Raw genomic sequence first — 18,271 nt, 5'->3', positions numbered from 1 at the left:
TAAAAACCAAAAACCAAACCCAGTGCTATCAAGTCGATTCCGACTCACAGTGACCCTATAGGACAGAGTAGAACTGCCCCACAGAGTTTCCAAGGAGCGCTTGGTGGATTCGAACTGCCAACCCTTTGGTTAGCAGCCTTAGCACTTAACCACTACACCACCAGGGTTTCCTAATACCCTTATGGACTAGTGGTTAAGTGCTAAGGCTGCTAACCAAGGGGTCGGCAGTGCAAATCCGCCAGGTGCACCTTGGAAACTCTATGGGGCAGTTCTACTGTCCTATAGGGTCGCTATGAGTCGGAATCGACTCGACAGCCAGTGGGTTTGGTTAATATAATAAGGATATAGGTCTTGAAAATAGAGAGAGTAGAATTTTACATGTATTTTTAACATCAGTTAAAGTATACACTCTTGGCAGAGGGGAGAAATATTGATTGCGTCCATCATTCCGCTCAACGAGTGTGCGTACCAGTGTGCACATGAGATGGGAGAACCCTCCTTCCTATCAACTCCCAGTACTTCCTTTAGGTGCTCTGCTTCTGATGCTGAATTTAAAGACACATCTTCCCTGAAACTGTCCTAAAGGAGAAAAACAAAAACTCATTCTGCTGTTAATTGAAGGGGTTTTTAACGGTAGTTTTAATTGACTCGCTGACTTTGTAACGCAACTTACAAGTAAGTCAGTGACACCACATCTTTTTCTTGAGGAGACCAACCCACATTTTACCATATTTTGCCGTAGAACCTGGAGTGTTTTCTCAGGGTCCCAGTGCATCTATTTATGGAGCAGAAATGTAAAGTGTGACATGATAGAGATCAGCGTGTTTGACCTGACCGTGTTAATCCGGACGTTGTACTTATTTAACAGAGAGATTCATTTATGATTAATGATTTCTGGTCTTTTTCATGTTCCACAACACTGTTCACGTTGCAGGATGTCACGTCTCTGCTTTCGCTGTGGTGGTCCCCAGCTGCGGGGTCAGTAAGCGGAAGGAAGTTCCACTCTGAGGGTTACATTTTAGAATCAGTAGTGAAACCAAACCAGTTAAAAGGATAATTTATTTTATAAGGATCAGCGAAGTAACTCATCACACTGCACCAGTTGTCACCAAGTCACCTCCAACTCCTGGCAGCCCTGTGTGTGTCACAGTAGAACTGGGCTCCGGAGGGTTTTCAGTGGCTGGTTTTTAGGAGATAGGTCGCCAGGCTTTTCTTCTGGGGTGCCCCTGAGTAGCCTTGGTTAGCAGCTGAACATGTGTACCGTGTACACTACCTGGGGGCTCCTCTGGGTAGTGAACCGGAGGTTGTGTGTAATTTGAAAATCTTCCTCCACCCCTCCCCCTTTTTTGGCTTTTGTTTATTTTATGTTGTTTCTCTTCAGGAAGTTGTCATTGTTGTTAGGTGCAGTTGAGTCAGCTCTGACTCCTGGCCACCTTATTTATAACAGAACAAAACGTTGCCTGGTCCTGAGCCATCTTTATCGTTGTTGGCATGTCTGAGTCCGTTGTTGTATCCACTGTGTATTCTGAGTGTCTTCCAAACTAGACGGCCCATCATCTAGCACTGTGCCAGACGGTATTCTCTTGTGATCCGTAAGGCAGTCATGGGCTAATGTTTGGAAACAGATTACCAAGCCTTTCTTCCTAGTCTATCTTAGCCTGAAAGCTCTGCTCTGAAATCTGTGTCCCATGGGTGTCTCTGCTGGTATTTGAAAGAGCATTGGTACAGCTTCCAGCATCCCAGCAACATGAAAGCCAGAGTACAGCAACCTGACTGATGAATGGTGGCTTCGATCAGTAGCCATAGGTATTTATTTAATCTCTTGAATTTAGGGTATCCCTTTACAAAAGCAGATTGTACTAATGTATTATTTCTTTATATAAGCATCAAATTGTAATAGCTATTTTAAAAAGAGAAGTGAGGTCTTGTTGTATTTTAAGGTTGCAAACATGTGTATTCATGGGAAATATGGATATCATGAAATACATAAACTGGAAATTCCAGAGTGACGGTGGCTTGGTTTTCTTCCAGTGACACCGTGAGGCAGCCACTAGCACTTGTGCGTATCACAGAAACTTTATAAAGTAGGAAAGCTCTGTCGTGCCATCAGCCAGAGTTCTCTAGGTGCGATTTATCACATTATTTAGAAATCTAAGTAATGCTTTAATCAACTGATAAACCTTTTTAATTAAGCAACAAAGGATTAGAGCAGGATGTCAGCTTCTCTTAACCCCAACTGTATTTTATGAAAAGGCCAAGCTGCGTGTGTGGGGGTGGCTGTGCTGGTTAACATGGTGGTGTAGATTTACAGGACTCCATGTTTTCAGCTTGGGCCTCGGGGATTTTCATTTCCACTCTAACTGATGCATGCAGAGATTTTCACAGAACAAAGAGCGTGGATCCCTTGTGTCAATGCAACTGCCCCTGTATGAAATAGCCCAGGGCTTTCACATCATGCCTGGAGAGACCTGTGTTTCTAGAGATTGTGTGAAGGAACACGCAGATCCGTGTGTCTTCTTAGGCACCCATCTCTCACTGTATTGCCTCCAGAGATGGATACTCCAGGTCAAACCGCCTTTAGTATAGGCTGAACTCGACTTTTCAGGAACATCTGTTTCCAGACTTGTGGGCCAAGGTTGGGAAGCCATGCCAAGTTGGAGAGCCCTTTCTCCTTTCTGATGTGGCAAGGTGACTTGCTTCAAATTTATGTTGTATTCTTATTATTCTCATTCCCATGGTATCATAAACATAGAGATGGCATGACATTGAGAATCAGAACACTCATCAGGGAGTGAATACGGGTCCCTCTGGTTCATTTGAAATGTGTCCATGGATACTCAGAAAGGGAAAATGCGAAGAACTTGCTTGGAAGGCATTTTAGAATGAGGGGATGGAGAATGAGGGATGAAGAAAATGTAGGCAAAAACTTTTGTCTTACAGATGAGAACTTTCTTGTGGGATAAAAACAAAATATTTCCCTTTGCCCTGGTGAGATAGGTTAGATGGTGCCTCTCAAACTTTGGTCACTTGAGTAGACCTTCACAGTGTTTGCCATTGCTATACCAGAGCCCCAAACTCGTTCACAGCGCTCTTAGTGTCTTGGTAACTTTTCCAACTGTACCCCTAAACCAAAAGAAATATCTGTTTCTCTGTTAAGCCCAAACAACTTATTAGATATTCACATCCTAATCACTTAGTAGCAAATCGAAACAATAAAATATAGAATTGAAAAAAGAAGTGCCGTTTCTATTTTATTTTTAAATAACCACAATTACTAATGAGACGTGTTTGTCTGTCGAGCACTGCACCACTTCTCAAACCTTGGCCGATTGGACACAAGCACTCTCGTTCGTAAGTTCCACATTGATTTTCATGCAGACTTTCTTTTTATCACAACAACCTTCAAAAGCACAGCTCCGCTATGGTTATGATGTTATCTAAAAAAAGTAGCACAATCTAGTGCTGAAACTGTGAACTATCTTTGAGCTTAGTAGTTCTCACGGTGTCATTGCTGTGTTCCCGGTGCCCTGTCAGTTCATTGCAGCACCCCGGGGAGTTCAGTGCAAAGTCTGGGAACCGTGGAACTATCTGACTTAATGTTTTCCTTTAATTAGCTGACTTTTTAGAAATTTATTTATGTATATTTTTTTAACGTAACCTCACTGTGAGCATTAATATCTATGAGATCTTATCTCCCTATTTTTTAAATACAGAATAAAATTAATATACCATATGAAAAAATCATTTCCTGTGCTACCCATTGAAACCCATTGGGATCGAGTTGATTCTGACTCGTGGTGACCCCATGTGTTACAGACTAGAACTGCTCCGTAGGGTTTCCTTGGCTGTTAATTCTTACAGAAGCAGATCGCCAGGCCTTACTTCGCTGGTACCACTGGGCATCTGTAACGTGCTTTAGCTACATGGGGGTTATTGATTTCAAAGAGCAAAAAACTTTCATTTTGAAATTGGTTTTTCTCCCCTCCAAGTGTCTGATTTTTACTTTTATTTTAGGAACTTGAAATGCAAGCTCGAGCTCATGGACTTTCCCTTCTTCCATCCACGGGCCTCTGCTCTCCAGATGTAGTGAATCGTGTCATCAAGCAAGAACCCGTCCTTGAAAACTGCAACCAAGACCTCCTTCAGCATCACGCAGACCTAACGTGCACAACCACCCTTGATCTCACAGATGGTACCATCACCTTCAATAACAACCTCGGAACCGGAACTGAGAGCAACCAAGCCTACTGCGTCCCCACGAAAATGGGATCCAAACTGGAAGACATCTTGATGGACGATACTCTTTCTCCCGTTGGCATAACTGATCCACTTCTTTCCTCGGTATCACCTGGAGCTTCTAAAACAAGCAGCCGGAGGAGTAGTATGAGCATGGAAGAAACGGAGCACGCTTGTTAGCAAAGCCTACCTGCTCTGCGTGCACACAAACTGCTTCCTTTCTTGAGTCCTAGGTTTAATAATTTACCCGAATGGGGTTCTCTTGGTAATTTTCCTTTAATATGAAGTTTTTTTTTCATGCTTTATCAATAGCCCAGGATATATTTTATTTTTAGAATTTTGTGAAACAGACTTGTATATTCTATTTTACAACTACAAATGCCTCCAAAGTATTGTACAATGAGTGTACAGTATCTGTGAACTGAATTCATCACGGACTTTAGCTTTCTGAAGCAAGAGTATTTTGCATCAGAGAAATGTCTGTCCATTTTTATTCAGGGGAATCTGGGTTTGCAATTTTATTCCTGTGACTTCCTTGGGAATTAAATGTAAAGTTTAATCGAAAGAATGTAGAGCAACCAAAAAAAAAAGAGAGAGAGAAAAGACAGAAGAAATCCACACTAACCTGTTGTTTCCATTTTGTAAATGTATTGATTCATTGGTACTGCCCTAAAGATACAGTACCCTTCAAACAGTGTTTAGTCTTTATACTGCAAACTATTTAAAGAAATACTATGTTCTGTAAAAGATGGGGAAAAAAAAGTGCAGCGATTTTCATGAGGACTGTCTGGTTAGAAGACTTGGGTGCAACTGAAACGGGAGGGAGGCAGAACCGAGCTCTGATACGGAGTCTTGTCTTACTCTCTTTTCTACGCGCTCTGTTCCGGTTTTCTTTAATGAGTGTGATTTAGTTTTTAAAAAAAATCTGTTTTGTTTTGAAATGGAAATTAATGTCCTCTCAAAGTAAAACAATGAGGAGCACTGAAAGTTTGTTTTACCTTTTTTTTTTTAATTTTAACTTTTGCTTTTGATAAGAAAACTGAACTGGGCACATTTCTAATTGGCTTTACAGTTTTTATTTTTAGATTTATGTTTTACTGTTCATTTGATTTGTACAGATTCTTTATCATCACCGTTCTTTTCCATGTGTTTGTATTCATTTGTAACAATGCAGCCTCTCGAACGGAGACGTTTTCGATATCTTTACAACGCACTGGTGGTTTTCCTCATTCTTTGTACACACACGTGCAAGCAGAGTTTGATGCCAGGCCTTGTATCTAAGGAGAGCTTCGCAAATATTTTGTATATTGCAGTCTCACTCAGAACTGTAGGAGTAATAGTTTAAAACCAGACTTTCTAGAGAAGACAAACTTACATATTTATTTTTAGTGATATAAAAATAGCAATATTCTTGGCGACTGATAACTCTAGCTTTAGTACACCCATTCTGGTCATTCAAATTGGGGTTTTTTTCAGCCAACTTGCTGAATTTTTTTTTTTTTTTTTGAGAGAAATACTGTATTGGCAAATTACTGTTACTTGATAACAATATTTTAACAAGCAGCAATGTTGTAAAGTTAGTTCCAGTAGCTTATCTACTTGTGTAGTCCTATGCAATAACAGTAGAGTTACATGTAGTCTAGCAGGCCTAGGTGTTTTCTACAGATGACCTGTGGTGTTAGGAGCCAGGCTGGTGAGTGGAATTTCTCAGTAGCAGCCTGCAATTGATTAGTGAGTGGCGTAAAGCATGTCCATTCGGAATGCAGTGCCTTAAATATAGCAGTAGTCTTTTGGAGGCTAGCACTGACTGAACTGTAACGTAGCAGAAAGTTTCAAGATGGTATCTGTAATCAAGAGAACCATGTAGCATGGTGCTCTGTGTAGACAATATAAGAGCTTCCAATGTTCCTTCAGATATTTTTAATATTAAATATATTTTAGAGACAGAGTGCCAACATCTTTCATCAGGAAACTTTATTCAGGAGGGTTTTTTTGTTGTTTTTTTTTTTTAAGTGTTTAAATGTCAAATGTGAATTGGTGATGGGTGACAGGGGGTTGGGAGAGAAGGCGTGATTGTCAGATGTCTGAATGAGTGGCTTACGTGGAAATAATCAATTGCATAGCTCCCGTGCACATTGGGCAATGAGAATCCTTGGGAACTTTGGTGATCCTGTCAGTTCTATAGCTTTATTACTTAAGGGGGTAGGGAAAGTAAGTTCCCATTCTTTCAGCCTCCTTAATTGTCTAGCTCTTTTTATTAGAATAGTGATCCAAAGCTGCATGAACAGCTACTTGTACCATAGTGTTCATTGATACAATCATGGCATTGTCTCTTTTTCTCTTCATATTTATATGGGGGGGGGGGCTGGGAGGGCACAGGTTGAAGATTGCAATGCTATGATGCTAGTTTTCCTTAGTCGATTTTGAAGGTTTTTAAAATTAGAACAGGGATGACTAACCCATGGCCGAGGGATTACGGCCAGGGCTCAGCAACCTTGTAGAAAGCTTTGTTTAGAGAAAGTATGGCATCTTGTACCACTGCCCTGACTCTTGCGACTCCTGAGCTTGCCACCGCCTGCTTCCCTGTCCCCTCGTTCTTCAAAGACAGTTTTTGGGAGTAGCAGGCGAGCTAGCCCAGGAGAACACTGCAACCTCGGGGGTGGTTTTATTTATTTCTTTTTTGCCAAATAGCGTGTGGATTTGTTTGAGGGACTAGTTAAGCCAAAAGGAGGTGCTTCGGGCTTACCCATTTGTAACAAGAGAATGATCCACACCTCTCCCCCCCAGATCAAGGGTGCAGAATTGTGACTCGGGTTGGGCCTCCCCTTGGAGTGTCCAGATGCCAAAATTGTCCACCTGCCTCTGGGTCAGGCAATGGAAATACCAAACCTTTTGACTTTGCCAAAAACCGTACAACCAGCATGGTCATACATCGGGTGGCAGTTCTTTCTGGTTGTTTTAAAATACTAAAGCAATAAGAATAAAATACATAGGAAGTTAAAAGACGTCAAGGAAAAGCACAAAGGAACGCACTTACTATTTGTGAAAACTGCACTGGGGAGAAGCTGATGCTGATGACAGTATAAAAAAAACCCTAGTTCTTGAAAACATGACAAATGACTGTCTCTTGTGGACACTTGGTACTGTAATGTTAATACTAGTCACCTGCTGTTGGACGCAGCAATAATCTGTGTATGGTCCATAGCACTGTATATTATGGATCGACATTAATGTATCCAATGAAATAATTGAACTCTTGTTCTTGATAGCCTCATTAAAGCATTTGGTTTTTCACATAGTGGTGGCCAGTTGTGTTTCCTTTAATGCCCAGGCTGAATGTGTTTGCCTAAAAAAGCAGTAGCACACATTTTCTGCTATTTAATGAATGACACATTACATAAAAATTTTTTAAATGCAGTTAAGTAATTTTTTTGGTTTTAAATGCTATTCTAGGATGCTGCCTTTTAATTTTAAATATTTTTGACAATGACTTGCAATCCGATGAATTGTAATTATGCAGATTTTTTTTTCCTTCTGAATTTAGGGAGATTTTTAAACTCTCAGTGCCAAGAATTTGTTTTAGATACAGGAGTTTTATTTAAAATGTTTCAATGAGAGGTAGTTTTGTAAAAAGAGAAATCTTTGCATATCTACAGAAAAAATACTGGGTTTTTAAAACACAAATGTACTGTAACGAAAGCTTCATATATACTCAGGCTGCCAGTTCCTGGCTGCGTTTTTTTTTTCTCCTTAATACAGTACTTAAGAATCATTTGATAAATGTTGAATGTGAATTGGAAAGTGTCAGACAAAACATGTCTTTATTCCCTAGCTAGATCTTAAACTTCTGCCCTTTTAAAATATTCTGACTTACCCTCTGGAGAAAACAAGCAAAAAAACTTCCTGTAACACTTCTGATCGGCGTGTCAGATCATTTCTGAGGTTTCTTTCTTTTTTTTCCCCCCCTTAAATTATAATATACAATTATCCGAGCTTTTCGTTTTCAGAGTTACTTGAATTATTTATAATTCCCATACAAATGTGACTGTAATGTCTTGAAAACCTGAGTAAAAACAGGAAGATTTCCTACCGGAACAAGATTTTCTGGGTGAAATCGAAAACAGGTTAAGGTGAAATTTGGGGCTGTTTATCTCGGGCAGTGCGCAGTGGTTCTTTCTGATGATGGCTTTTAAATAATAAAGCAAAAAGAACAAATAAAATACATAGGAAGTTTCTGCCTTGCTGTTTGCCTGTTAATGTCACTTCGGAATCTATAATGAGCCTTAATCTCTAGCTCCCCAACGCAATTATGATAAATCAGTGCTACCTGGACATCGGGCATTCACCTACTTTCCTGACTTTATTTCATATCCACATACTTATATTTTCTTAACTTTTTTATTAAGCCGACCCACTTTTTTAAAAGACAAATTCTATCCATGAAATGACAAGGCATGGTTCTCAGCTAATTGTCCTGTTTCCAGCTGTGTGGTTTTGGGCAGGTTACTTAATGTCTCTGTGCTTCAATTTCCTTTCTGTTCATCAGAGATAATAGTAGCTGCTACAGAGTAGACTGTGTGTGTGTGTAGCACATACATACACATATAACAAAACATTTGCCATTTCAACATGTTTTATGTATACAATTCAGTAATATTAATTATAAATTGTACTCCTTATGTCCTTCAACCATCACCACAATCCATTTCCAGATTTTTCCAGCACCCTTAACAGAAACTCAGTGCCCCTTAAACACATCATGGTCTTTTGAAAACCATTTGAATTATTTGTGCCTGGCACATAATGAGTGGTCACCGAATGGTAGCAGTTCTGTGTATTACCATCATAATTGTCTTCATTATTAAAATAGAAAATATTTCCTAGAGCACTTAAAAGCGTCATATGTATAAGAAGTGCCGTTTGTTGCTGTGTGCTGTAGAGTCAATTCCATCTCCTAGTGACCCTGCAGGACAGAGTAGAACTGCCCCCACAGGGTTTCCAAGGCTCTTTACCTTTATGGAAGCAGGCTGCCCCATCTTTCTTCTGCAGAACAGCTGGTGGGTTCCAACCGCTGACTTTTTGGCTAGCAGCCAAGCACATAACCACTGTGCCACCATGGCTCCTTAGAAGTGCCATACACACCACATTTTGAGAAACTCTGCACCATAGCATAGGCCTAATATTTGTGAGAACGGGCAAGACAACAAGATCCACAGGTGACTTTGGAGAAGGGGAACTCGTTGTGTCTGAAACGGGGGATTAGAATATTATAGAGAATTAATCATTAAGCCCAATTTATTACACTGTTTTTATATCTTTAGCACAAATGACCTAAAGTTCAAATTGTAGTAAACTCAGACCCACTGCCCATGTGTCTCTGCAATGAGGATAATTATATGCAGAAAATACGCCTGGTGGAAGCTGAAATCTCTGTGATAATCCTTAGAGAATTAAACTTTTTAATCCTTTATGACATATACTGATGTTATGTATCTAAAGAGCGGTATCTTGACTATACCTGTCTGGTCACTTTCCTATCAATATTTAAATGTTTTTCAAGTTTTTATTTTCCATTATAGTCATATTTGACGGCTTCTTTGGAACACCATCTGAGGAGCTAATCCTTATAATCCAGCCAACATAAATGCATCTTTAGAGCTGTCCTGTTTTTGTTTTTTGTGTATGTCAAGATTTAATGCATCGCCAAGTAGCCTGAGGAAAGCTCCTTTAAGAGGAGGTTGTACAGCTAGGTTTTCATTATATTTAGAGAGAGATGGTGATGTGCTCTTAATTTTTTGCAGCCACATCTGAGGCTCAATAGTAATGGCTTCGTGTCTTTAACATACTAAGAGAGTCATAATATGCACCTTGTACAGAGTATAAATGAAAAAGGAGTTTCCATTGTCTCCATTTTCCCAAGAGGCATACATTCCCCCCGCCATGTACAATGTACATTTGCTGTATTAAAATTGCCTAGGCCCTGTATATACATAAAATTTAGACATGGTTAATCGTATTTGTATTTAATATTTATAGGTCTTTTGAACCTATTACCATACCAGATTCCTACAAGGGTACACAAATTCAAATAAATCTCAGCAACATGTCTAGATGGTAACGGCATTTTGCTCTTGAAAAAATTTGCATTTTAAACTTCTGATTATGGAGTCTGTTGAAGTTACATTCTAATGGGTGCAATTGTCACTCAAAATTCCTTACATAGTATTCCGAGAGCAAAATCTGTGTGGATAGAAACCACTAAATCAGTGCTTTTCAAAACTTGCTTTTTGAACTAGCTTCCCAAGGTGTTTCAATAGTTGCTTTGGGGAATAGGGGTTTGGTGGGGTGAGAGATGGTGAAGCTCTGTAGTTAATTTTGGGACAGTTACCTTTGGAAAATGATGATTTAAGCCAATTTGAACAGATATCTCTAGTGCAAGACTTCTTACGCTCTTTAATATGCTAATACCAAAACCAAAAACAAAACCCATTCCCATCAAGTCGATTCCAACTCATAGTGACCCTCTAGGCCGGAGTAGAACCGCCCCATACATAGGGTTTCCAAGGGGCACCTGGTGGATTCAAACTGCTGACCTTTTGGTTAGCAGCCGTAGCTCTTAACCACTATGCCACCAGGGTTTCCTTAATAGGCTAATATGCACTTGAGAATTTTCAGGACTTAGAATAGTATATAACGTTTCCAATCATATTTCACCAAGAGGAGTGAGTGTGTGAGTATGTGTGTGTGTGTGTGTGTGTGTGTGTGTGTGTGTAAAACATCTATTAATGATTCCGAAGAACATAGTCTGGGAAATTCTGAAGATTTTATAGCAACTACAGAATTGGTGAAGATTGTTTCTTCTCCTTTCCTAAGGTAAGTATGCTTATATTTGTTTATTTTTAGTATTCTGCAAGTAGAAGCCCTTGCCATTTAAAAAAATATATATTATTCCTGAAAAAATGAATTGGATCAAGCTCCCATTTCTAATGAGAATATAAAATTCTGGTTAAGGAAATAATTTTTATTTAAGAGAAAGATTTTCGAATTTAAAAAGTAACTCGTATTTTCTTTTCAAAAATATAAATTCCGGTTATGTGCATGTTCAATATACCTTTTCTATGGATGATATTTTTTTTTTAAAGTCATTTAAATTGTGTGTTGCTCACCCCTTTAAATATGGACAACCTGATGTTTGAGAGGTAACATAGTGATCTTGGTTACAGTATAACCCTTTCAAGACCCCATTATTTTCTGCATTGAATATTTTTTTTTCATATGTTTTCATTAATGCAAGCATGCTGAGACATGGAGTGTGCTTAAATTCTTGGTAAAATGGATTTTGAGAAACATTATTTGGGGGTTCATGGGTCCACAAAGCTTGGGGGATTCTAGAGTGCCAGGATTGGTGGGTGCCTGTCTGTCCCACGGGTCATGGGTGGCAGGATTTATTGCAACACATAAACACACACACAAAACAAAACCAAAAAAAACCCAAACCCATTGCTGTTGAGTAGATTCTGACTCATAGCAACCCTATAAGACAGTAGAGCTGCCTCATAGGTTTTTCAAGGAGCAACTGGTGAATTTGAACTGCTGACCTTTTGGTTAGCAGCTGTAGCTCTTAAAACCCACCAGGGATGCCTGACTATCAGAAGGAAACCATAAGTATGCTTACAAGGCTTATCTAGATGTACAAAAGCCAAAAGAGATGAAATTTTACCCCATCACACTTCCTGAATCCACTACCTCACTTTTAAGGCTGTTACCCCAGCTACTTTGCTTCAATGAATGTTTCTTTCACCCATCACCATTACACAAATTCCCACATGAGGGCAGCAAATACTTTTAGTTGGGAAAGTAGAGTCCCAAGAAATCTGAGAGTCATAAAAAGTAGGTGGGATACTGTATGTCCCATGGATCTTAAAAAGGATAATTGGTTTATAACTTTGAGTCTGCTCCATTGTCTTTTTGGTGGAAGGAAGTTAAGAAGAATTGTATGATATTCAGAATTTACATAGCCTTGACAACGATTTCTTTCTGAGACAAGTCCTAACAGAGGGACCAGGATATAACTCAAAATTTCAGCTGTTAATTGGTTATAGGCCAACCCACAAAATCTAGGTTGAACATCATGTATCTGAGGCATATTATAGACTCATTAAGAGTTTGCTAGAATTTAAACACCTGTATTACAAAGTCTGAGAACATATTAGCACATCTTTTCTACTCCTTAAAAATGAGATCAGAGATTTCTTTCAGCGTCTTTCTAAAATATATTTATTAGCCCCTATCCTTTGCTTGGGAATAAATGGTGAACAGAGGAATTTCACCTCAGTGGAACAGAGTAATATATTGACTCATTTTACCTTAAAGTCCACATGGTTAATGTAACCTTATGGTATGTCTGGGCTCAAGAGCTCAAGCAAGGCTTTTCATCTGCCTGTCTGCAATTTTCTTGGCTCTGCCTTCCTCTGTGAAGGCAGGTCTCCATGAGGTTCCCTCTGGTTGTTTCAGACTTATATATCCCCAGCTCAAAGTCCAATAGAAAGCCAGCACTTCTTTCCTAGTTGCTGTGGCAAAATCTCTATATCAATTCTGATCAAGCCTGCTTGGATATGATCACCATGGTCTAGAAGATGGAACAGCCCAATAGACCAGGACTGGGTCACATGTCCACTTTGCTAGATTCACTCGATGGCAGCTAAGCCATGTGGACCAAGATTTGCCCACCCTCCATGCAGTGGTGTTGCTCCTAAAAGAGAGTGTATTCAGTGTAGGCAAACAACAGATCTCATTACTGTAGATTTCAAGATGATTGGGTAAATTCTACTTATGCCAACCTCTTGCCCCTCCCAGGCGCATCAACCTGGGATTTTTTCCTTCCTCAACCCTGACCCAAGGCCCCTGGGTGGTGGTGGTACAAATGCTAAACATGCTCTTCTGCTAACCAAAAGTTGAAGGTTTTAGTCCATCCAGAGGCACCTTGGAAGAAAGGCCTGGTGATCTATTCTAAAAAATTAGCCATTGAAAACCCTACGAAGTGCAGTTCTATTCGGACACATGAGATAGCCATGAGTCGGAATCCACTTGACAGCAGCAGTTTTTTTTGTTTGTTTGTTTTGTTTTGTTTTGTTTTGTTTGTTTTTAACCGTATTCCCAGGATACTAGGAAAGAAGGAAAGGAAAATATAAAATCTCTATAGCTGTGTCTCTGTCCTCACCATCATTCATGGCTATTTTTTCATAAACGATTCTCCAGCTCTCACCTCCCCACTCAGTCCTGTACCAGATGGAGCTGCTGAGACCAAGCTCTGCTTGTTCAAAGTACCTGCTAAGCTCGTGTTCCTCTGAAATTCGCATGGACTCTTCTGTCGTTTCCAAAGCCCACTGGCCAACCAGGGCGTTTTCAGTTGTGTGTGACAGAACCCAAATTTTATTTGCTTTAAACAAAAAAAAAAAAAAAAAAAAGAATTTATTGGTTCATGTTTTTTATTTATTGTTCAGGAAATTACCAAACAATATGATTAATATCACATGCAAGTAAAATTATGCTGAAGATAATTTAAAAAAATAGTTGCAGCAGTACATTGACAGAGAACTGCCAGAAATTCAAGCCAGATTCGGAAGAGAACGTGGAACTAGGGATATCATAGTTGATGTCAGGTGGCTCTTGGCTGAAAGCAGAAAATGCCAGAAAGACGTTGCCTGTGTTTTATTGACTATGCAAAGGCATTCAACTGTGTGGATCATAAGAAATTATGGATAACATTGCAAAGAATGGGAATTCCAGAACAATTAATTGTGCTCACATGAAATCTGTACATAAACCAAGAGGCAGTTGTCTGAGCAGAACAAAGGGATACTGCATGGTTTAAAATTAGGAAAGATGTGCATCAGGATTGTATCCTTTCACCGTACTTATTCAGTCTGTATGCTGAGGAAATAATCCAAGAAGCTGGACTATATGGAGAAGAACGTAACATCAGGATTGGAGGAAGACTCAACAACCTGCGTTGTGCAGATGACACAACCTTGCTGAAAGTGAAGAGGACTTGAAGCACTTACTGATAAAGATCAAAGACTACAGCCTTCAGTAGGGATTACAACTTAACATAAAGAAAACAAAAATCATCACAACTAGACCAATAAACAACATCATGATACATGAAGAAAATATTGATGTTGTCAAGGATTTCATTTTACTTGGATCCACAGTCAACACCCATGGAAGCATCAGTCCAGGAATCCAATGATGTATTGCACTGGGCAAATCTGCTGCAAAAGAACTCTTTAAAGTGTTAAAAAGTAAAGATGTCACCTTGAGGACTAAGGTGTGCCTGACTCAAGCCGTGGTGTTTTCCACTGCCTCATATGCATGCAAAAGCTGGACAATGTACAAGGAAGACAGAAGAAGAACTGATGCCTTGGAATTGCGGTGTTGGTAAAGAATATTGAATATACCATGGACTGCCAGAAGAACGAACAAATCTGCCTTGGAAGAATGACCCTTAGAAGCAAGGATAGTCAGGCTTCACGGACATGTTATCAGGAGGGATCAGCCCCTGCAGAAAGACATCATGTTTGGCAAAGAAAAGAATCAGTGAAAAAGAGGAAGATGTTCAATGAGATGGATTGACACAGTGAGCTCAAACATAGCAAAGATTGTGAGGATGGTGTTGGACTGGGCAGTTTCCTTCTGTTGTGCATAGTGTCACCATGAGTTGGAATCGACTAACAACAACCACCACCACATTGTTTCATGTATGGCAAAACTTGTGAAATTAGGAATGGCAACTTCAGATACTGAAATGACTATTTCATGAATTAATTGCCTTCTCTCTTACTCCTACTCTGCTCTGCTCACTTCTGTGTTGACTTCATTCTTAGGCAGACTCTCCCTATGAGGTGGCACATGGCTGCAGGCAGCCCTGAGCACACACTTGCAGTTTATCAAATAGCCTGTGGAGACAGCATTTCTCCCCTCCCAGGGTCATTGACTCACATTGACCAGTTTGCTTATCCCTAGACCAGGAGAGATGGAACACACTGACTGGCCACACCTAATCATGTTTCCATCCATGGAGCTGGGCTAGAGTCAGCTCCTCTGAAGGGAGGAAAAGGGCAAATTTGAAAACTGAGAAAAAGGCCTCCCCCTTGCTCATGCTGCCTTTTGGTTTTCCAATAGTTGTTTCCTTATTTTTTGGTTTTAGATTAAACATTACCTCCTCGGAGAAGATGACACAGACCTCCCCGTAGTAGGGTAGCTCCACTTGTATTTTCTTAACACAATACCTTGTTAATTTCCTTTGAAGCCCATTTCTGGTTTGGTTTTGTTTTTTCCTTTTTCCTTAAACTAATATGAGTTGGTTTTCTGTCACTTGTATACACAATATTCATATTTTGTGTTTAAAAGACAAAGGCTGGACAAATTTTGCCACTGTATTGTCAGTAAGAATGCGATTTTATTTAAACCAACCAACCCACCAACCACCAAACAAAATGTGATTAGATGTTATTGTTGTTAGCTGCCCTCACGTTGACCCCTGACTTATGGGGACCTCATGCACAACAGGATTGGATTGTTGTGGTCCACAGGGTTTTCTTAGTCTGGAAGCTACGCAGAAACTTGTTCAGTGTCATAGCAACAGGCAGGCCTCCACTGGCAGCGGGTGGTGGTTGTGCACGAGGCGCACTGGCTGGAAATCTAACTGGGTCTCCCACATGCAAGGCGAGAATTCTGCCACTGAACCCATGCTGCCCCCCTTCCTAGCCAGTAGGAAGTAAGAAATGGAGGGCTACTCACATCCTGTTATCCAGAATTTGGTCACATGGTCACACCTAGTTGCCAGGGAGGCTGGGAAATGTGGAACCCGGCAATGTGGTTATGTATTGAGCTAAAACCGAGGGTGTTCTATTACTAGAAGAAAAAGAGGACATGAATATTAGGGGACAATTATCAGTCACTTCTATACTCCAGGGGCTGGGAAACTCCTTCTGAAAAGTCGGTCAGTGAAAACCTATGGATCACAAGGGTCGATGCACAATCGATCATGGGGATGGCACAGGACTGGGCGACATTTTGTCCCGTAGGTTGCCGTGAGATGGGGGCCTACTGAACAGCAGCTACCAACCACAACAACACTGGCTAGGAAAGAGTGAGAGCTGAAATAGCCTCCTTGGACCCAGAGACAGATGCCCTATGTTAAATATGGCCCACCAGCCTTGGGTCTCTCATCTCTGGACTGTAAGTGAAAAGGAAAGAAATGCTTATCTTATTTCAGGCCTGTATACGGAAGTCCATCGGTAACAGCTTGCTTAAGCTGCTCTACTCTTTATACTTAAAAGTCAGAAATGTTTCTTCCTCCTCGTCCTAATTTTCTCCTCCTTTTGCTGCTTCTCCTCTACTTCTTTTTCTTCAGTGATTTTAATCCAGGATTTTCACTATTTCCTACTGGCCTTACTAGGCAAGTAATCTAAATTAATGTTTTTTTTTTTTTTTTTTCTGCTTAAGCGAAAACAAATTAAATTCTCTTTTGTAGCTTGGATGAGAATAGTTGAATTAGAATTTAAAAGCTATCTGAGGATTCTGTATGTTTTCTAAGCAAAGCTTATGAGATACAGTTGTTCTTTTGTGATAGCAGGAGGCAAAAAAAAAAAAAAAAAAACCATGGGATGTGTATCTTATTTTGGTGAGTGACACCTTCAGGCAGATTCTATCTGTTTATTGGGATTACTGTAAAAGACTGGATAACAGCATCTAATATTTATTTCTTTTGTAGTCAGCTGAACTTTTTCTTTAATCATATCTAGTTTCAGATGAGGGACTTCTGAATGTAGTGTTATACACGTACACGTTGTACAAAATTGAAAATTATTCAAGAGGCAATGCAGCTAACACAGATGCCGTTGTCTGTGCTACGATTCACTATAGAAAAAGAGACTTATGACAGCATTTTACTTACCTGTTTTTTTTGGGGGGGGCTATGGGATATGGAACACCTAACTAAATTCAGATTTCTCCTGCTCCCCCCGAAGGGAGTCGTTTCCTTAGAAATGTATCATGTAATCAGGATCCTGCCCCAGCTATGTCTAACATCGCCTTTCTCTCTGCTAATATCCATTTCTACTAGTGTTTCTGAGCCAAACGTGACATGAGAGTCTTTATCTGCCTTTGAAAATCTTTCTCAGTGGTGGCAAAATCACCGCTTCCTGATTCCACTTCCTGGGCTGCCATTACTAATCAGTTACCACAGTATTTTTCTCTGGGTCTGGATATGGCTTCACAATTTACAAAAGAATGTTCTTGGCAGAGGTGTTTCTACAAGTAAAATCTCTTTTCCTGCTCAGATCTAATTGGTGAGGGAGGTTGTATCCGGTTCACAAACTTTCCCACCAAATCAGATGCTGTCAGGTGTGTTACTTGACCCAGTGTCAGTATCACAGTTAAGTGGCCCCCCAAAATGTATACTGTATTTTAAAAGTTAATCCCCCCTACATGGCATTCCTGCAGTAAGGCCATTTGACGTCAAGTTGGTTCTGACTCATGGCGACCCCACGTGTGTCAGAATTGAACTGTTTTCTGCAGGATTTTCAATGGCTGATTTTTTGAAAGGAGATCACCAGGCCTTTCTTCTGAGGTGCCTCTGGGTGGGCTCAAACGTTTAAACTTTTCAGTTAGCAGCTGAGCACATTAACTTGTTAATCATTTGCACTACCTAAACAAACAAACAAAAAACTCACTGCGGTTGAGTTGATTCCAACCCGTAGCGACCCTATAGGACAGAGCAGAACTGCCCCATAGGGTTTCCAAGGAGTGGCTGGTGGATTTGAACTGCTGACCATCTGGTTAGCAGCTGAATGATTAACCACTGCGCTACCCAGAAACTCCATTTGTAAAGTAAACTTACGAATATAGGAAGACATAGTTGCCTTTCAGTAATTCCTCTTGGAGGTAGGACACTTCATTACCAATTGTTAATACACTTTTCTCCTTTGTGTTCTTAGAATTTAGCCCAGAACCTGAGACATAAGAGGTT

General features: G+C 40.1%; 1 protein-coding gene across 2 annotated transcripts in view; it reads left to right on the top strand.

Moving 5' to 3' along the window:
* MITF (melanocyte inducing transcription factor) overlaps positions 1–13,642 on the top strand; it is a 281,453-nt gene extending 267,811 nt beyond the window's left edge. For both annotated transcript variants that reach the window (XM_010590059.3, XM_010590058.3), the window contains exon 10: positions 4,015–13,642. In XM_010590059.3, coding sequence (XP_010588361.1) covers positions 4,015–4,416 — 402 coding nt within the window. In that variant the 3' untranslated portion in view covers positions 4,417–13,642. The remainder of the gene's footprint in view (positions 1–4,014) is intronic.
* The last annotated feature ends 4,629 nt before the right edge of the window (positions 13,643–18,271 follow it).

This window comes from Loxodonta africana, chromosome 22, assembly GCF_030014295.1.
Source record: "Loxodonta africana isolate mLoxAfr1 chromosome 22, mLoxAfr1.hap2, whole genome shotgun sequence".
Classification (NCBI taxonomy): Eukaryota; Metazoa; Chordata; class Mammalia; order Proboscidea; family Elephantidae; genus Loxodonta; species Loxodonta africana.
The sequence above is the reverse complement of the archived record's forward strand: the minus strand, read 5'-3'. Positions and strand labels throughout refer to the sequence as shown.